Source organism: Nannobrachium achirus (genome assembly GCF_963921795.1).
Source record: "Nannobrachium achirus genome assembly, chromosome: 11".
In the NCBI taxonomy this organism is placed as follows: domain Eukaryota; kingdom Metazoa; phylum Chordata; class Actinopteri; order Myctophiformes; family Myctophidae; genus Nannobrachium; species Nannobrachium achirus.
Window position 1 is genome coordinate 7,829,755 of NC_137820.1, and position 21,758 is coordinate 7,851,512.

General features: G+C 41.9%; 1 protein-coding gene across 1 annotated transcript in view; it reads right to left on the reverse strand.

The window, feature by feature from the left end:
- The window catches only part of LOC308293692 (Golgi apparatus protein 1-like), a gene marked incomplete at its 5' end in the record, with an annotated part of 112,108 nt that overhangs the window by 12,977 nt on the left and 77,373 nt on the right, over positions 1-21,758 (reverse strand). The window contains 7 exons of the mRNA XM_080736287.1: positions 1,325-1,442; positions 2,222-2,310; positions 4,000-4,113; positions 4,841-4,903; positions 7,717-7,803; positions 11,921-12,058; positions 19,809-19,962. Coding sequence (XP_080592413.1) covers positions 1,325-1,442; positions 2,222-2,310; positions 4,000-4,113; positions 4,841-4,903; positions 7,717-7,803; positions 11,921-12,058; positions 19,809-19,962 — 763 coding nt within the window. The remainder of the gene's footprint in view (positions 1-1,324; positions 1,443-2,221; positions 2,311-3,999; positions 4,114-4,840; positions 4,904-7,716; positions 7,804-11,920; positions 12,059-19,808; positions 19,963-21,758) is intronic.

The following is a 21,758-nucleotide window of genomic DNA, read 5'->3' on the forward strand; positions in this document are numbered from 1 at the left end:
CAAACACAGTCACAAGTTAATGTCAATAGAAAGAACACGTCATTGGATTATTGTGAAGAAAAGAACTAGGAAAAAAAGAGACTATAATGTCGGATGAAAACCTTGTATGTCCAAAACCGTTCGTTTTGCATTTGTAATTTTAAAAATGATTTAAACTAGTGAAAACAGCCGATCTACAAGCACACAACGCCTCGCACCGCGAGGCGTTGTGTGCTTGTAGATCGGCTGTTTTCACTACTTTTGTGCGACGACCTTGTATGATGAAGCAGGGCTTTACTTTGCGAAAGAACGTGCAAATTTGAAACTTGGGAGATACGAGGTTTCCACCCGGCAACGACGATAAACTTAAAATATTATTAATATTATGTTTGATTCAACTGAATGACAAACGGTTTCACTGCAGAGAAGTGACAGTATTGGACATAGGTTATAGCATTGGTTCTCAACCAGTGGTCCCTGAGGGGGTTCCAAGTGGTCCCCATCTAAATGATGGAGAGTTGGCAACCAAATGGACCCTTATAGATCTTTAATACTGGTCAATTTGGTTTCATTTTACGCTACAATTATTGTTAAACAATGCATTATTCAATTTACCAGAAGTCTACAGTCACAATTAGAGAATCTAGAAGAATTGGTATTTTGATCAACGTGTGCCCCTTATCTCTCCTATGGTATCAATATAGTATGGAAATGGAAAGAAATCGTGTCCAACAAAATATTTGGGTCCGAGAGGCTAAAACTCATCAAATGGTGGTCCGTGGCTCAAATGCAGAATAAATCAGACCTTGACATGAAAACCATTGATCTATAGCAGGGGTCTTCAACGTTTTCTGGCCAAGGACCCCTTTGCTGGGAGAGAGATGAAGCAGGGACCCCCAGATTCCATATAGTTTCATCGTTTGACAGCACAATCATCAGTGTATTTTGGATTCATGTCAATTTGTGTTATCAGATATGTAACCACTTGAACTGTCAATACTTAATAAACTTGACCTTTCACTCTGTACTTAGTGTGCTCTTTTTTCCCCTCTACACCAAACCTCTTTGCCGAAAATAGCCGATCTACAAGCTCACAACGCCTCGCAGCGCGAGGCGTTGTGAGCTTGTAGATCTGCTATTTTTGCCTAGGTCTCAGAATATGGACGTTAGGGTTCAAGTGGTTAATATAGAAAAGGAGAAAAAACTATTTGGAGGACCCCCTGTAGTAACTCTGAGGACCACCCTAGGGGTCCCGGACCCCCTTGTTGAAGACCCCTGATCTATAGGATCAAATGCCTGTGTTAAAGCGGTGGTGGTCAACTGAACAGCGTGTGAAGGCACTCACCATCTCCAGCTCCTCCACTCTCAGCTGCTTGCGACACTTGACGGAGACGCGCTGCTCCTTGGCGTCCTGCAGTGTGTCGTTCCTCACCGTGGTGGAGAGGCAGATCACCACGTCCACCCTGACACCAGGGGGCAGCACATGGGACAACAACAACAACAACAACAAACAAGGGAAGAGCGGTGGACACACAATGACAAGTCAGTTAAACCACTTAACCTGGTGAAAAGGCTTATTGGGGCCATTTTATTTGGAAGTTTCCCAGGGGCGTCAAATGGGTATGGCAGGGGTATGCAGCTGCCATACCCTGGGTCCATGGGGGAGAATAAAAGTTACTTTTAAATATAAATCCATGAATGTCTCTTTGTCTATCTGTGCTGGTTATTATGTTGTTAAATTACAATAAAATAAAGTGCAAAATTTTACAAAATGGTCACTTTAAAAAGGTATTATATTTATTCTCCACACTTGTATTCTCCCCATCTTGACAAAATGGTATATTCCCAGGTTCCGCAGGTCAGCTGCACAGGTGCAATTCATTATTGTTAATTGTGGCACGTTTACTAACATGCCAAGTTTAGCTGCACTTGAACAACCGTTCCAGGCTGCCATATCCAGCCCAAGAAACCGTAGAAACGGGGGAAAAAAAATACAATGTACTTCTTAAAATAAATGTATCATGCCTGTTGCTAAGGTACAGTATGGCAACATGACTGTTGTCTTGCACGTACGTTCGCCTTCGCGCCTTCGTGTCATGTTGCCATACCGTAGCCTTTTCTGAACTGACGCCACTGAAGTTTCCGAAACGGCATCTCGACCAATCACACTGACACCGCCAGTGTGAGTATGTTCATTGAAAATAATGGGGGTGGCTGTTTTGACGCTTTTACAGTGACTTACTTCTTCTTAATGCTGGGACACAGCTTGAGTACGTCCTCTTTACAGGCCATCTTGAACTTGTAGGAGAAGCGGAAGTCTTTGATCTGGATCTATAGCCACAAAAAAATAAACACATTTTACTTTTTGTTTGTTTTTACAGAAATGCTGTTGGCCCCCAAAGAAAAAAAAGAGTGTACGCTTTTGTAAAAGTAACCCTCAAAAAAAGAGTGTAACAGTATATAATAGGACTTCAGTGGTTAATGTATGTTTTGCAATAATAATCTAAATCTGGTAACTAAATCTGTTACAACACACATTAGAGAATTTAAGCCAGGACGGTTTTCAGGACGGCTCCACTAGGCGGAAGTACAGCTGCTATGACGCAATCACTGTAGCAGTCAAAATCGTCAAACAGCTGTCGGCGACGCGTTCCCAACCCTTTTACTGAACTCTTTGGTTCCCATGGTGACGCGTCTATGCAGCGCCTGTTCGTGACGTTGTAGACACTAAGTGGAAAGGTCGTTTCTGACGTAGTAGGATGGGCTGTGATGGCAATCGGGTTTATCTATCAAGCACTGATCCATTTCCGGGTTACCGGTGTGGACTGCCGTAGCAGTCCTTGCTTAAATTCACTATTACTCCGACGTTGCGCACGTCCGACCCGCCCCATTACTAACCAGTGGTGTAAAGTCACTAAGTACATTTACTTAAAGGAGTAGTTCACCCCCAAAATGACTTTTTTTCTATTGATTAGTCATGCCATGGAGACTAGAGTTCAATAATTTTTTTTGTTTTTTGTCACATTCCTAAGACAAAAATTTGATTCGAGTAAATTTACCCCCATTGATTCCGGATGGTGACCCGTTTCGAAACGGGTCACCATCCGGAATGAATGGGGGTAAATGTATTGTTATCACATTTTTGTCTTAGGAATGTGACAAAAAGCAAAAAATATTATTGAACTCTACTCTCCATGGCCTGAGTAATCAATAGAAAAAAAGTCATTTTGGGGGTGAACTACTCCTTTAAGTACTGTACTTAAGTACACTTTTGAAGTATTTGTACTTTACTTGAGTATTTCCAATTCCCAATACTTTTACTTCTACTCTACTACATCTCGGATCCAAATATTTTACTTTTACTCCACAACAATTATTTGAAAACTTTAGTTACTAGTTACTTTGCAGACATAAATTATGATATTATAAAACATACATAAACCACTTTAGCCCCATTTCATACCTAGGCTGTCTGAAAATAGCCGATCTACAAGCTCACAACGCTTCGCTATGCAACGCGTTGTGAGCTTGTAGATCTGCTATTTTCAAACATTTAATACTTTTACTTTTGGTACTTTAAGTACATTTTGATGCCAATACTTTCATACTTTTACTGAAATACATTTTGAATTCCGAACATTCACTTGTAACGGAGTACATCTACAGTGCAGTATTGATACTTTTACTTAAGTACAAAATGTGAGTACTTTTTCCACCTCTGTTACTAACCCTATCTCTAACCCTAACCCTAAATTAGCCACGTAATAATGAGACTGACATATTACTCCAAGGCTGATTGTAGTGGAGTATAAAGTACAATATGTGCTTCTGGAATGTATTATTTACTTTAAGTACAGTACATGAGTAAATGTACTCAATTACTTTACACCACTGCTGGGTCCTTCCCCGGGGCAAGACGCACCTCCATTAAAGAACAACACAACCAAAACCTAAGTGTTTATGCTGAGTTAACGGCAGGATAGAAAGGCCTGCATGCATCGCTGCCCCCTGCTGGCTCACCAGTTGGAAGTGCGTGACGCCCACGGAACACTTGTCGTTCATCTCCTTCTGGTGTTTGTTCTGCACCAGGCACTCCATCAGATCCCCCGTGTCGATCTGGTTGTCTGCTACCTCCTGGGGAGACGCAAGTACGCGTGAGTGAGAGAGAGAGAGAGAGAGAGAGAGAGAGAGAGAGAGAGACATGACATGGTTCAGAAATATGCTGTGTAGTGGTGTGGGAAATTAACAAGGCCTGGGGTGGGTGTGTGGGCGGGAGCATTTTGACTTTTACCAAAATCCCTGGTGTTGGAACCATGGGAGAAAGACATTCCATTTTTTTAAAAGAAAGGAAAACGAGCATGATGACTTTATTTAAAGACCCAGTGAAATGAAAAATATGTTTTTCACACTTTTAGAGCTTATCCGTGGTAATCATATGGGCATTCCTAACACTAGATGCCAAAGAAATTGAAAATAAACCATTTTTGTGTGTATTTATATCAAAGGTCCAGGTCCCTAAAAAGGCGATTCTTAATTACTTCCTGTGAACAGAAATTCAAAAAGTGATGACATCGATAGGTCCACTTGCATATAAATGAACCTTTGATTACATTCACCTGTTTGTTTTACCATTGCTGGCTCCCATTACTCCCATAACTCAGATTTAAAATCCCATCGCCTTAAGGGCTGGTCCCCTCGGATTGGTTCAGAAACACACAGGCTTCCTTTTCAAACTGAAACTCCAAAATAGTAATTTCATTGGGTCTTTAAATGGTTCCGTTATTGCGTTCCACTTACATGACAGTGGGTCTGGATGACTGGTTACTTACATGACAGTGGGTCTGGATGACTGGTTACTTACATGACAGTGGGTCTGGATGACTGGTTCACAGGCACGGATCAGCAGGGTCTCAATCTGAATGTCCTGAGAGCACAGAGAAGAACAAACCACAAGTTAAGCCCTTTGCACACAGGACAGTTGCGTTTTTTTCGTTTGCAGCATGAATAAAACGCATTGGATTTGGTGTGCAAGGCTGTGCGGAATCGGCGCTGCGGATCCAAAAAGGAGTCATAAAAGGAGTGATGAGTTTTTCACCGCATGCGACAAGACGCACGAATCGAACTGGGTTCGATCGAGAAAAAAACGCACGGCGGCAGCCACTCGTCGCACGGCTAATTCGGAGCCGGTGTGCATGAGGTCATAGAGAATCATTGTTTTCTTTTCAAAAAATTATATTGTCCGTTTTATCCGTGCGGTTAAACGCGCCTGTGTGCAAAGGGCTTTACACTTAGGTTATGTAACAGACGCTCTTTGAGAGAACAGTGTACTAGTGCCTCAAGAAACAATGAGTCACTGGACCTGTAATTGGCTAGTATTAGTCCCCTTTACAATTAACTATTTACTATTTTACTTACTATTTACTATTACTATTTACTACTATTTTACTATTATCGGCTTCAACCGTTAGAGGTGGCTTAAAGCAAGTCAAACCTACATTCATGGGTAACTATCTGCTCCATCTCTCACTGGAGTCACTCAACTTGCTATAAGGATGTTGTCCCCTTAATGTTGTATTGTACTGTTTAGTACTGTACTGTACTGTATGTATTGTATGTTTTGTATGGATAGCCATACCTTCACTTCTGTACAGCCTGCCCAGGGACTACAGATGAAAATTAGCTCATGGATAAATCTGGCTCATTTACATTGATGTGAAAACTGACATGTTGATTAATGTGCTTTGTCCCTGACAAATAAATAAATAAATAAACTAGAAGCAGTGCTCTTCCGAGCACAGGTCTCCACCAGGCTGTGCGTACTGGTGGTGCTACTGTATAATAGGCCAATGTAAAAAGGGTGGCATATGTTCTTCACCATAGATCTTTCATGGAAATCGGACGCTGCATGCATGATTTGAAGCATTGTGTTCCAAAAATTTGTTTTGCTAAAGGCTACCTGCTGGTGGCGCTATAACAGGCCAATGTGAAAAAAGGTAGCTTTTGTTCCTTGACCTAGTGGGAATATGTGTGGCAAATTTCACGGTAATCGCAAGCTGCGTTGATGATTTGAAGCATTTTGTTCAAAAACGGAGCAATCCTGCAAACTTTGGAAGCTAATATTAGCCAATCAGGATGGAATATGAAATATCAGACGGATCGGACTTGATCACATGACTATAGAGATACTGTGTACCGATTTGCGTGATTTTTGGATAAAATCTCAAGGAGTAATATCCAAAAATGTGTTTTACATAAGTCGGTCCAAAGGTGGCGCTATAAAAGGCTGGTGTGAAAAATGCAGGGCAAAGGTTTATCCTTAGCCTCTAGGGAGTGCGCTTACAAAGTTTGAAACTAATCGGTGGAGTTATAGGTAAAACCACAAATCGGCCTGTTATAGCGCCACCATGAGGCTGATTTAAAAAAAATTAAGTGACTTTTCTTCCTCGGCCTAGTGGGAACGTGTATGCGCGATTTCATGATAATTGCACTTTGCGTTTGGGATTTGAGGCATTTTGTTCAAAACGGCTCAATCCTACAAACTTTGGAAGCCAATCTTAGCCAATCCGGATGGAATATGCAAAATCGGACAGATCTGTGTCGATCACATGACTGTCGAGATGCTGCCTACCGATTTGTAGGATTTTTTGACAAAATCTGTAAGAGTAGTGCACAGAAATGTGTTTTGTGAACATCGGCCACTAGGTGGCGCTAGAAAAGGCCCATTTGAAAAATTTAGGGCAGAGGTTCTAGATTGGCATCCAGGGAATGTGTGTGCTCACTTTGGCAGCGACTGGGCCAACGGCGACTGAGATTAGCTGCACACAAACTGTGAGGACACACGGACGGACACACGGACGGACGGACGGACGCACGGACGAAGGGGAAAACATACTCTCCCCCAAGCCTTCGGCTGGTGGAGACAATAAATAAATAAACAAACAAGGACGCTGGGTAATCAATGAACCTACAGTAGCCTCACAAACCTCACAGGATGTTTTTGAATGGTCAGAGTATAACAATAGTGTGAAAGGGATAGTTCACTTCTAAAATGGCGTTGTTTCTATAGATTACTCACCTCATGGAGACTTGAATTCACAAATATGTTTTAGTCTTTGTTGCATTCCAATCATTTGAGGAGACTCTGTGTGTCTCCATAGGGAACCACTGTTGGTCGTCAAATTATTGTCAATTAGGAATGCGACAAAAACGAAAAAAATATCCATGACCTCATGTCTCCATGGGGTGAGAAATGAATAGGGATGGGACGATATGAAAATGTCATATCACGATTATTGTGCCAAAAGAAATCGCGATTTACGTTATCATCGCGATAATCAAAATCCATTATCCTGGGGCGGAACATTTGCCCAAAAATAGAAGATCTACAAGCTCACAACGCGTCGTCGTTGTGAGCTTGTAGATCGGCTTTTTTTTTGCCTAGAGATTTGTTATAGAGCGGAAAAAAAAGACTATCAAGTACGTATAATTTATAAGTACCTTTTACTAATTATAGAGGGTTTAAATGGTACTGGATATGCAGCTCTGCAAATAAAAGGTGAGTTGATCCCAGTGCATGACGGAGGACGATATCACGATAATTGAAATCTCCACGATGCGATTATTGTGAGTGTTTTTTTTATCGTGATAAACGATAACATCGCGTATCGTCCCATCCCTTGTAATGAATAGAAAAAGGTGTGATATTACTAATAACTAGGTAACAAAATGAAGCGTTACCTCAGACTCCAGCTCCGTCAGGTTCCCCACCACGTCCCTGCAGTCCGACACCAGGTCTTCCAGGTGGTCCTGGAGACACTCCAGCTCCTGCACAACAACACCCAGACCCAACACAACTGTCAACTAACCAAACACAACTGTCAACTAACTAGAGATGTTACCGATCAATCGGCAATGGATCGGATCAGGCCGATCAAAGCGTGATCGGCGATAATCTGTGGTTTAGATCAAAAGGTAAATTCACCGATCGGATCCGATCGGTGCATCCAATCAACCAGCAGTTCAGTATGCCCACTTGAGGCGATTTTGGGGTATTGATTTCCACAGTGCTGAAGGAATAATTAGTTACTGCTATGATAATAAATACATAGTAATGCTGGTAAATAACTATAAGGCAAATATATAAATGAATTCATGAGTGAATGAATGAATTAAAGTTAAAACATTAACATTTAGAAAATATAAATAATAACTTGATCGGTATCGGGTGATCAAACGTTTGTGATCGGTGCTCGGTGATCGGTTCCAAAAAACCTGATCGGACCATCCCTACAACTAACCCAACACAACTGTCAAGAAACCAGTGTTGTTTTTGACAGCAAATTTTAATTTAGTTTTAGTCATAGTCTTTTGAATAAAATGTCATTTAGTTTTAGTCACAATTTAGTCACCTGGGAATTGTTAGGTTAAGTCTAATTTTAAATATCATAAGATTTTAGGCGACTAAAAAATGTATTTTGGCAGGCCCTGATGACATTGTAATGGCTGATTTTATACTTGGTTGCGTGGTGAAAATAGCCGATCTACAACGCGTCGCAGTGCGACGCGTTGTGAGCTTGTAGATCTGCTATTTTCAGCACGCAACACCTGAGAGCAACCAAACATAAAATGACTCTCTTCTCCACTAGTCCCTCCCTAACGTTTTAGTCTAGTTTTTATTTTGTTGACAAAATTGTCAATATATTTAGACTTAGTTTTCACAGCTTAGTTTTAATTTTTTTCGTCATAGTTTTAGTCGACGAAATCAACACTGCAAGAAACCCACACCCAACACAACTGTCAACTAACCCAGACCCAACAACACCAGTAAACAAACCCTGAAGGTATAAATTCAATATCTCCCGTAAGCAAGCAGGCTGCAAGCTCTCAACGCTTTGCATGGCAACGATGTTGTGTGCTTGTAGATCAGCCATTTCTGGCAGTTTTTGAAAACATCAAAGAGTATTTTGGTGTTTGAAGCAACCAACACTACTATATTACAATAGCAAGGAACTGCAGCCTATTTGACAACATTAAAAGCATAAAACAACTGCGGACATTATTTAAAATAATAGCAGCTCATTACAGAGACTCTGCAAACCAAACCAACTCACTGTACTCCTGTAGAAAGAATGCATCTGCTACATTAAAATGTACAGTATACATAACAATTATTAGTCTGCTCCGTCTTAAAAGTTCATAGTTGTAGCAAGTTGCACATTTTCTAATATTATAGTTGTGGCTGTCGAGGCCCTATCGCCCACAACCTAGGTGGGGTTGGCGATAGGGCCTTTCTGTGTGGAGTTTGCCTAAACATGGAGATGTGGTATACAGAATGACTCATATATGGGCATAAAGCTTCGCCGTGGACTGAAGACTCACCTTTTCAGACTCCACCTTGACCCATAGCACTACTGAAACACTCAATGACCATACATGAAGCTAGTCAACATTTTTTTTTTCTTTTTCTTTACTGATTTTTTGTTTTTAGATTGGAATTCATATGCATTTGTTATATTGTTGTTGATGTTCTGACATGTTATCTTGTTGTATTATCTGCTTATTGTAAGTCGCTTTGGATTAAAAGCGTCTGCTAAATGCCTAAACTGTAAACTGTAAAAAGTATGTCATGTGACATCACTTCCTGTACAGACAGTCAGACAGACAGCCATTGACTCCGGCCTAACAATGGCTACTGTCTATGACGGTAGTCCCATATGACATGGACTGGACTATCTCCATATATAGTGTTCTCCACATCTCCATGTTTAGGCCAAACAGGTTTTCTCCATTTCTCCATGTATAGGTCCAAATGCCCAACGTTGATCTTGACAACGAAACGTTCTTAACACAGCCGCCCCCATATTTACTTTAGAAAATATGTTAAATTCTAAGAACGTTTCGAGTACCGGTTTGATACAAGAGCGAATAAGCGCTACACTTCTGAAATCCTGTGCGTCGACTTAAAGTCGGATCCAGGCCTAATAACTTTATCTGGCCGCCCCGTTGCCACCTCCTTGTTACATTTTCTTTTCTCCAGGTGGATGGACATTCTTTCATGGACATCCTTTCATAGGTGATCTAAGTCCAGCCGCCCCGTATCAGATCGGAGGAGGATACCGCACATTGTACCTCATCCACCCTTTCTTCTCTCTCCTTTTGGTATCTTTATCCTCCTCCTCCTTTTTTTCTTTTTTATTCTTCTCTTTTTTTGTCTTTCTTAGTCTTGAGTATCCTTCTCTTTTTTTTGTCTTTCTTAGTCTTATGTAGCCGCCCCGTACAGGAAGTGATGTCACGACTCACTGACATCACACTGACATCACTTCCTGTACAGAAAAAGGTCACTCAAGCGACAAGGTTTTTCAGGGTAAATGCGACCTTCGGTCGCAATTATTAGTCTGCTCCGTCTTAAAAGTTCATAGTTGTAGCAAGTTGCAAATGTTCTAATATTATAGTTGTGGCTGTCGAGTTAGTGTATGTTCAAAGGTGTTACTTTTCAGGGAATTAAAATAATAATACTTTTCACCTTCGAAACATTTCCAAAATAGCAGGACTGGGGTTCAAATCCAGGGTAGAATAGGACATTTTACATAGTGCTTTAAGTCAGTGGTTCTCAAGGTGCATTTCAGGGACTCTCTAGGTTCTTTTATGGGGGTCTAAATTGATCCTTACAAGTCACTGAATTTGACAGTATGTGGAGCCAAATTTGTTTTTATTTCTACATTGTGAAAGTTAAGGGGAGACCTTCAAATGTCTAAGTTTTAGAATCACTGCTTTAAGTACCTGTAATAGAAATCTCAATACCCCCACCCGACACTGTTAGGTTGCATAATATTGCATCATGATGTTATCAACGCATCAAGTTAGGCAGTGATCACACACATCAAAAGTGAGAGAGAAGCCAGCAGACATGGATTACAACTACATACAACCTTTAAGTCCTTATGTGTAATTTGTGAATCTAGCGCGGTTTCCTGAACACAATATGTAAAATGATGATGTTTTACTACCGGTACATTAGTACTCCACTTCGTGCCGCACAGTGAGCTTGTATATCTGATATTTCCGTAAATTCTGAAGTGTGAAAACTACTAATTTAGAAGTATTAATGGGTTAAATGCCCTAATCTTAAAAAAAAATAATAATAACCAAAAATAGCCTAGATCAGCTATTCTCGCTGCGCAGCATGCTTCCAAGGCAGACATGCTGCTGACTTCTATGGAATTTAAAACCTTTAAAACAGCTCTGAAAAGCCGCTTACAGGCGGCTGCTACTCGAAACTAGTAAAAGAAAACAAAGCCTATCCTTAACTCCCCCTGTCCTTTCTATTTTAAATACCATTCATTTTGCATTGTGTTTAACGGGCTTTGCACACAGGACCGTTGCGTTTCTTTCCGTTTGCTGCTTGATTAAAACGCATTGGATCTGGTGTGCAATGCTGTGCCCACACAGCGGATCCGAAAAGGAGTCAGAAAAGGAGTGGATGAGTTTTCACCGCATGCACGAATCGATCGGGGAAAAAACGCACAGCCGCAGCCACCTGCCGCATGGCAAATTCGGAGCCGGTGTGCATGAGGTCGTAGAGAATCATTGTTTTCTTTAAAAAAAAATTAAATCGTCCGTTTTTTTCCTGCGAAAAAAACGCGTCTGTGTGCAAAGGGCTTTACTATCTGCAGATAGTACTGTGTTCTATCTATCTGTCAATCAATGTTATACGAGTTAAAAAAGGACCCTGACTTAAACAAGCCCAAAAGTTTTTCTGAGGTGTTTATCCTTTTAGTTGACCTTGTACCAGTGAACAGTACTGTCATGAAACTGTACCTTTTCCTATGCAAACTATGCAGACTAATATAGTCTTCAACCAATCAATCAATCAACCCTAATGACTGAACTCAGCCTGTGGGGTCTGAGTTTGCAGACATGCGTGTGGCTCTGGCGCCCCCACCTGGCCAGCCTCTGTCTTCTCGCTGCACCACTTGCCCAGGTCCGTCATGCAGCGTCTCTGCAGCTCCGGGTCCAGCTTCACGTCCAGCGCCCTCTGGTGGAGGATCCTCTGAACTTCCACCTTACAGTCCCGGGAGAGCTGGAGAGAGAGGAGAGGAGATTCAAACGTTCACTGACACGTTATGATGTTTGTCTACTCTGTTTGTCTACTTGTCTACTACCTTTGTGAGCACACCTAACAGTTTTCAAGTTGCTTGATTCAGTTTAGATATTCTTTAATACTATTTTCAATTACATTCAATTACTTTTTTTTACCATTTTGGAGTTGCCTTTAAAGGACAACTTCACCCATTTTCAATGTATCTTCATAGAATTGGTCCTCACTAATGCTCATGATAAAACTTGTATGTCTCAGAGGAGGGCTGTGGTGACACTATAGAACAGGGGTAGGCAACCTTAGGCACGGGTGTTAATGTTGGCACCCGTGGGTGCCAACATTAACACCAGTTAAATGAAGCCCCCTCACATCTATACAAATTACAGATCTTGAAAAAAAAAAAAAGAAAAAAAAAATAGGAATATTGGAATATTGTGTCAAAAAGCATTGCAGATGCCCTAGCACCCCAAATCATAACTGACTGCAGAAACATCCTACTGGACTTCAGGCAACTCTGACTTCAGAAGGTTGACATTTCTCTATTATGAATCCTTGTTTTGAGTGGTCTCGTGTAATCAGGGCTCCAGGGTGCGACCTATTAACTCGCATATGCGACTTAATTTCATAAAGTGCGAGTTAAAATGTAACCAGGTCGCGCTGGTGCGAGTTGGAAAAAAAGAGGGGACAAAAAGAAAATCCTCAATCGAAGATCGCCTGACGCCTCTCTCTCTCTCTCTCTCTCGCTCCGTCTCTCTCTCTCCCTAGTCCCTGGCTGCCTGCCTGCAGAGGCTATGCTCGGCCCCTCCCCTTCTCTTTCTCTTTCACTCACATACAGTACACACACACTTTATCGTTGGTCCGGTGGTGGTGGCTGGTGGGTCACACACGCAGACAGACAGACAGACAGACAGACAGACAGACAGACAGACTCTCTCTCTCTCTCTCTCTCGCTCACATTGGATAGATATCACATATATACTAACCTTTCTTTGTATAACCGTGCTTTTTTTCTGTTGTCATCTCGAACTGGATAATCTATAATCCACAGGTTGTTTGTTTGCTATTAGATTAGCTATTGATTAGCAATCGCTCGTGGATGTTTCCACCGTTGGTTACATTAACCTACTGTTACGTTAAAACAGCTGTGTGACTCGTTAAGTTCCTCAGTGCCCAAAATGCGCTTCTCACTTCATAGCCAATTAGCTCAAATGAACGGCAGCTGTAAACTTTTCTGCCTTTGGTGTCTCGTGTGTGTGTGTGTGTGTGTGTGTGTGTGTGTGTGTGTGTGTGTGTGTGTGTGTGTCTTTGGTGTAGCGTGTGTAGCGTGTGTGTGTGTGTGTGTGTGTGTGTGTGTGTGTGTGTGTGTGTGTGTGTGTGTGTGTGTGTGTGTGTGTGTGTGTGCGCGCGTGTGTGTGTGTGTGTGTGTGTGTCCAAGTGAACGTTTTCTGTTGATATCAAGCAGCTTACTTCCCAGTATCTCACTCTAAAACCATAAGGACAATTTTATTTTTCCATCCTGCATGAAAGCAGGCCTATTGCATTTAGTCTACGTTGTGCAAGTTTAAAGTCATAGTTCTATATTGCGTTTGTTAGCCGAGATATTCGTAAATCTTTCTTGAATTAATGTCTTTAGTTTGCAAATATTAACTTGAAGCAAAAATCCATAAAAACTAGGGTACAGCTTTTTTTTTTTACTTATCATGAGACATATTGTTATCGGGGTATTCAACAACATGAATATCAAAGGCTTTCCTAATATCACACAGCCTTAGTGCTGACCTATTTTTACTGCTGCTCATGCAGAGAAACCTAAAGTTCAGATTAAAATATTTAGCAAATATCAAGTTAGGGTCATTGTCAATCTTTACATCAAGGCAAATTGAAATGGCTTATGGTATGGAAATGAACACAACTGTCATCAGTATAATAAGGCTATGTATTAATACCACGCTAATACGCTATACAAAGAAAAATTTGGTGCTACCTAATTTCTGATTGTGCTACTTAATTAAAACGTAGGTGGCACCAGTGCTACCTGTGAAAAAGTTAGTCTGGAGCCCTGCGTGTAATATTGTAATACTTTGAAATATGAACTTTTGATATTCATAAGCTGTATGCCATAGCAATTTAAAATTTTAACAAAAAAGTTTTGGAATAATTCACTGAATTGGTATCTATGTATGTATCTATAATATATGAAAGTTTCAAGAAATATAGTAAAGTTTCGAGAACATGTACTTTTACACAATATATACATATATATATATTTTTAGATTGATCTGTACAAGGGCATTAACGAAAAAGTCGACAAGTCGACTCAAGTCGACTTCATTACACAAGTCGACTCCCACCAGAGAAAGTTGAAGTTGAAAAAAAAAAAAAAAAAAAGTTCTATTGTGAAAATAGCCGATCTACATGCTCGCGATGCGAGGCGTTGTGAGCATGTAGATCGGCTATTTTCACAATTTCTGCCTCTATATATTTTATATAATATGGACAATGTTTAATTTGCCATTTCAGAGGTATTAAAAAGTCCTTAAATTGGCACTTTAGAAATGTGCAGATACCCTCTATACACTTAAACGTTATGTTGGTTTGTTTACAGTTGAGTGAGAAAACAACGTTTCACATTAAGTTAATCATCTGGGGTCCCCCCAAAATAATTGGGGGGGGGGGTTGTGTGATGTGATGACGTCATCAAACGATAAAGTCGACTCAAGTCGACTTGCAAAAATCACAAGTCGTTAATGCCCTAATCTGTACATGCTGCACATCATTCTGTATTCATTCCCACTCTGACTGAGGAGGGAGTCTGGGAGATAGGTGGGTTATTGCACTTTACATCCTCCATTTGAAAGAAAATAGAGAAGGAAACAAAATGGTTCTGTATAGCCTATAAACAATCAAAATCAGTTCGCAATATACGGTAACATCAAGAAAATGAAAACATGACACTGCATGTCAAAAAAAGGTTGCCGACACCTGCTATAGACACTCACCTACCAGTGACATCAACTTTTTCAAAGATTTCAATTATTATTATAATTTTCAAAATCAACACTAGTCATGGCTTAGAGCAGGGGTCTTCAACAGGGGGTCCGAGACCCCTAGGGGGTCCCCAGAGTTACAACAGGGGGTCCTCCAAATCATTGAGTGATAGAAACTTTTTTTTCTATTTTTTGTTTTATTAACCACTTGAACCCTAGCGTCCATATTCTGAGAACTCTAGCCAAAAATAGCAGATCTACAAGCTCACAACGCCTCGCAGCGCTTGTAGATCGGCTATTTTTGGCAGAGGTTTGATGTAGAGGGGAACAAGAGCAGACTAAGTACAGAGTGAAAGGTCAAGTTTATTAAGTATTGACGGTTCAAGCGGTTAAATATCTGAAAACACAAATTGACATGAATCCAAAATACACTGATGATTGTGCTGTCAGACGATGAAACATATGGAATCTATGAGAAGGTTGTGTGGGTCCCTGCTTCATCTCTCTCTCAACTAAGGGGTCCTTGGCCTGAAAACGTTGAAGTGAGCTTAGAGTGAGCTTGTAGATTGGCTATGTTCACTGTATGTTAGCCCACCAGAATAGGAATGCTATGGTTCAAGTCATTAACTCATTGAGTGCCAGCCTATCACCACTAGAGGGCGCCCAGTGACCAGAGAATAATAGAGATATGCTGGTAATGCATGCCCAAGCCCTGGAGCCCAAGCCCAAGCCCTACTTGCCTGAACACTTTCCTTTGTGCATGTACAGGAAGAGGATGAAGTTAGCTTGAAGTTAGCTATTGGCTACCAAGCATTTTAGAAGCCTTATTTTCGTCAACTTAGCCATGATTAAACCTTGCACACCTCATGCATGGGAAAAAACAGAGAAGAATGAGCTCTAAAAAATCCAATGCAATCCTGGATTGCATTGGAGTGGATTTGTGCAGTTTGTTCACAGCTTTCAAACAAAAAAATCCGATTGGAAATCCGTTCAGGCATTCTTGAGATAATCGCCATTATGTTTTACATGTAATGTAAACAAAAATGGCTGCCCTGTATGTTAGATGGGGTTGTATGGGGGTGGAACATGCAAAATCGCGATTGAAATCATGTTCACCAGATTTGATGGGGTCCAAAAAAAAAAAAAAAAAATTCAAAAACATTTTTTTCAAAATTTTTTTTTTTTTTTTTTTTTTTTTTAAAAGCCGAACTTGTTCGGGATCGGCACTCTACGATACGCTAATAAAGCCGAACTAGTTCGGGATTGGCACTCAATGAGTTAAGTGAAATTACCACTATGACAGGCAGAAGATCATTGCTAGATTCATTGCTCCAACTGAAAATGGCTTCATGATTCAATAGAGAGCCTTTAACGAAGAAAAGAGCATTTTTGCTGACGATCTAAAAGTCCTTCCACATAATTAGTTGGTTGGTAATACCACTGTATCTCCTTATGTTGTACAATTGAAACGTTCAGCATGAAATCACAATAATAACACCGCCCTTCATAAAACTTGCACCACAGAGATCATTATGGAATCCCACATTTGCAAATCATGAATTTCAACAAGAGAACAATTAAGTAGTTATGCATGCATGATACCCTTGATAATGAACCGTGAAATCATTTTACCCGCCACCTATTTGTCACCATTTGTCAGGACAAAGGATAATGTTTTTCCAGCTGCGCGTGATGGTCATTATTAAAAACGGTGAATTAAAAAGTCATCCCACAGTTCCGGCATGGAGCGTAGCGTACTCACATCGCTGTAATCTCCGTTAGCTTCAGTCGACACCCCTTGTGGGAGCTATAAGAATGCACGGTGTCAGTGAAGCCTTTTAAAGTGACTTACCGGTAGCTGGGGACCCACAAGCACAAAAGCTCAAAGAATAGGGTAGGACCTGGGATTTTCTGCCGTACTTTTTATTTCAGTTTTATCTATTAGATTGGTCATTAAGGTCCACAGAATGAGAAGCCTGCTCTGCCGGAAAACACAACGAAAAAAAGTTATGGCCATTTGTATATTCACTGTCCCATTGACTCCACTACACTGTGACTACACAGTTAAAGAAAAATATTTAAAAAAGAAATAAATCTGCATGTGAGGGGTCAAACTAGGGGTTCTTCATGATTTTGAATCCATTGCAAGCATTTATTTTGCATGAAAAACATTCCTTGGGCAAAAATTCAGGCCCAGAAAATGGCGAAAAGTGATGAGTCATCAAAAAAAAGTTATAAAAGGTGATGATTCATCACTTTTCACCGTTTTCTGGGTCTGAATTTTTGCCCAAGGAATGTTTTTCATGCAAAATAAATGCTTGCAATGGATTCAGAATCATGAACAACCCCTAGTTTGACCCCTCACAGATTTATTTATTTTTTTAATATTTTTATTTTCCTGTGTAGTCACAGTGTAGTGGAGTTATTGGGACAGTGAATATACAAATGGCCATAACTTTTTTTCGCGATGTTTCTGGCAGAGCAGGCTTCTCATTCTGTGGACCTTTCCAAGCCACATGGAGCCTCTTAATATTAAAACCGTTTTATACCGGACATCTGAGCAAGGAGTCTCAGCCGCGCCGTCTTTTACCGTACTGGGTCATTAAAACCGAAATAAATGATTTTTATCCGAAAATCGGCGATCGTCTAACCTTCCCTAGTCACCACTCGTGCATCGATAGCGCATGGCTGGTCTGACATGAAGCAGAAGTGACGTCAGGTCCACTCCTTCTCAGAGGCTCCTTGGCAGCCATCCATTTACTGTTTATACACGAGTGCTCCTACAGCAGCAGTGCTGCGGGCTATGCGAGCGAAACTGTGCATTTCTACTCTTGAGTCACACGTGGATTATTTGAGGCGACATTTACGTGAACGGATCGCGCTCACGAAACGCACGGGGACATGACGCGTCGGCCGAATCCCCCACTCTAAGCCAATGCAGATTGAGAATTCCATTGGGAACTGTGGTGAGTATACAACGGGGGATCGCGGTATGGTAATGGGGGATGAAGACCACGTGATATAGCGCTGGATGTCTGGTAAAATGAATGCGGTTCAGATCATAATATAATAATAGAAATTTCACGGCTAATCTACAAACAACCATTCTATTTCGGCTGGCGAAGTGTTAATGACCAATCTAATAGATAAAACTGAAATAAAAAGTACGGCAGAAAATCACAGGTCATCTCACATCCTGTAGGGGTGGGTCCCTGACTATTAATTAGTCTTATAATTCAGACTTCCAAACATCTCATCTAACAACTATTAGTTCAAAGAATAGCTGGTCTATAAGCTCACAATGCGCTGCATCACGATGCGTTGTGTTACATGGTAACTAGTGATGGGACGATAAGCGATATTATCGTTTATCATGATAAAAAACACTCACAATAATCATATCGTGGAGATTTAATTTATTACATACTTAATTAATAGTCTTTTTTCACTCTCTATCAAAGGTCTTTTTTTTCACTCTCTATCAAATGTATTTGCGACGCGTTGTGAGCTTGTAGATCCGCTATTTTTTATCAAATGTTCCGCCCCAGGATAATGGATTTTGATTTTGACTTTTTTCTCACAATAATGGTGATATGAAATGTTCATATGGTTCCATCCCTACTGGTATCATGGGTCTTACCCGTCTCCCCTGCTCCACAGAGTGGTAGGCGTGGCGGTACAGGGGGTCTTACCCGTCTCCCCTGCTCCACAGAGCGGTAGGCGTGGCGGTACAGGGGGTCTTACCCGTCTCCCCTGCTCCACAGAGTGGTAGGTACAGGGGGTCTTACCCGTCTCCCCTGCTCCACAGAGTGGTAGGTACAGGGGGTCTTACCCGTCTCCCCTGCTCCACAGAGTGGTAGGCGTGGCGGTACAGGGGGTCTTACCCGTCTCCCCTGCTCCACAGAGCGGTAGGCGTGGTCTTACCCGTCTCCCCTGCTCCACAGAGCGGTAGGTATCATGGGTCTTACCCGTCTCCCCTGCTCCACAGAGTGGTAGGCATCATGGGTCTTACCCGTCTCCCCTGCTCCACAGAGCGGTAGGTATCATGGGTCTTACCCGTCTCCCCTGCTCCACAGAGCGGTAGGTATCATGGGTCTTACCCGTCTCCCCTGCTCCACAGAGTGGTAGGCATCATGGGTCTTACCCGTCTCCCCTGCTCCACAGAGCGGTAGGCGTGGCGGTACAGGGGGTCTTACCCGTCTCCCCTGCTCCACAGAGCGGTAGGCGTGGCGGTACAGGGGGTCTTACCCGTCTCCCCTGCTCCACAGAGCGGTAGGTATCATGGTCTTACCCGTCTCCCCTGCTCCACAGAGCGGTAGGTATCATGGTCTTACCCGTCTCCCCTGCTCCACAGAGTGGTAGGCGTGGCGGTACAGGGGGTCTTACCCGTCTCCCCTGCTCCACAGAGCGGTAGGCGTGGTCTTACCCGTCTCCCCTGCTCCACAGAGCGGTAGGTATCATGGGTCTTACCCGTCTCCCCTGCTCCACAGAGTGGTAGGCATCATGGGTCTTACCCGTCTCCCCTGCTCCACAGAGCGGTAGGTATCATGGTCTTACCCGTCTCCCCTGCTCCACAGAGCGGTAGGTATCATGGGTCTTACCCGTCTCCCCTGCTCCACAGAGCGGTAGGCGTGGTCTTACCCGTCTCCCCTGCTCCACAGAGTGGTAGGCGTGGCGGTACAGGGGGTCTTACCCGTCTCCCCTGCTCCACAGAGCGGTAGGCGTGGCGGTACAGGGGGTCTTACCCGTCTCCCCTGCTCCACAGAGCGGTAGGCGTGGCGGTACAGGCAGGAGAAGATGGCGCCCGGCGGCATCATCTCGCTGGTCTCGTTCCAGCCGTGGGTGTGGCACAGGCGGGAGGCGTCGCCCTGGCACTTCCTGTACAGGATGGGGTCCAGTCTGCAACCAGGAGGAGGTGGAGACACAGCACAAAGTTATTAGTTATTAGTTATTACACACACTAACCCTAACCCTGTACAGGATGGGGTCCAGTCTGCAACCAGGAGGAGGGGGTGGAGACCAACCAGGAGGAGGGGGTGGAGACACAGCACAAAGTTATTAGTTATTAGTTATTACACACACTAACCCTAACCCTGTACAGGATGGGGTCCAGTCTGCAACCAGGAGGGGGGGGTGGAGACACAGCACAAAGTTATTAGTTATTAGACACACTAACCCTAACCCTGTACAGGATGGGGTCCAGTCTGCAACCAGGAGGAGGGGGTGGAGACACAGCACAAAGTTATTAGTTATTAGTTATTACACACACTAACCCTAACCCTGTACAGGATGGGGTCCAGTCTGCAACCAGGAGGAGGGGGTGGAGACACAGCACAGTGGCGTCAGTTCAGAAAAAAGCTAAGGTATGGCAACATGACTGGTGTCTTGCAAGCGCGTGCAAGACACCAGTCATGTTGCCATACCTTAGCAACAGGCATGATACATTTATTTTAAGAAGAAGTACATACAGATCCTTCTCGAAAAATTAGAATATTGTGTGAAAAAGCATTGCAGATGCCATAGCACCCCAAATCATAACTGACTTCGGAAACTTCCCACTGTTTTCAAACAACTCTGACTTCAGAAGGTTGACATTTCGCTATTATAAATCCTTGTTTTGAGTGGTTTCGTGTAATAGTGTAATATTTTGAAATGTGGACTTTTGAAATTCATGAGATGTATTCCATAAAACTTCAAAATTTTAACAAAAAAAAAGGGTTGGAATAATTTACTGAATGTCCAATGTATCTAGAATATATGAAAGTTTCCAGAAATATATGACAGTTTCAAGAAAATGTACTTTTACACAACATTCAAATTTTTCAAGAAGGATCTGTATAATATATAACTATATATACCTATAATATAATTATAATACCTTGTTAAAGTGACCATTTTGTAAAATCTTGCATTTGTAGTCATCTACCAACATAATAACCCGTACAGATAGACAAAGAGACATTCATGGATTCATATTTAGAACTAACTTTTATCTTCCCCCCTGGACCCAGGGTATGGCAGCTGCATACCCCTGCCATACCCAATTGACGCCCCTGAAACACAGTCCATAACGTCAATGGGACCGCGAGGGGACAAAATGATCTCTGTCGTGTCTGTGTGTGTGTATGATGCTTTTATTATGTCCAAAACTGTAACCGTTTACTTTCAAAAATAATTTTAAATGAAAAGATAGCCCATAAGTAGATCGGCTATTTTTTGCTACTTTTGTGTGACATTGTAGTATGACGAAGTAGAGCGTTACAGTACTTTATGAAAAAAATATATATAATAATAATAATAATACAATATGCAACACATAATACAGTTGGCATGAGAAAAAATAACTAATATATGAAAAAAAAAAAAAAAGACAAACATGAAGACAAGAGCAGTGACACATCATGTCACGTCTTCGTGTTGTTGACTTTTGTTTTACTAGACTTTCTGAAGGCCTTCAAGACCTAGCACTAAGTTGTGCAAATGAGGAACCGGTGTAGCCTCGCAACAGCCAGACTCTCCCAGGGGAGAGTCTGGGAGTCCTCCGTAGACAATGCATTACGCAATGACGTAGTTACTATACTTTGACTGACAGGTCTAGTCAGGAGTCATCAGCGCATCAAAACATCGTCGGGAGAACATCAAATACGTCTTTTCCAGACAGAAATTCCAAAGGTGCAAACTGTTGTTCGTTTTTA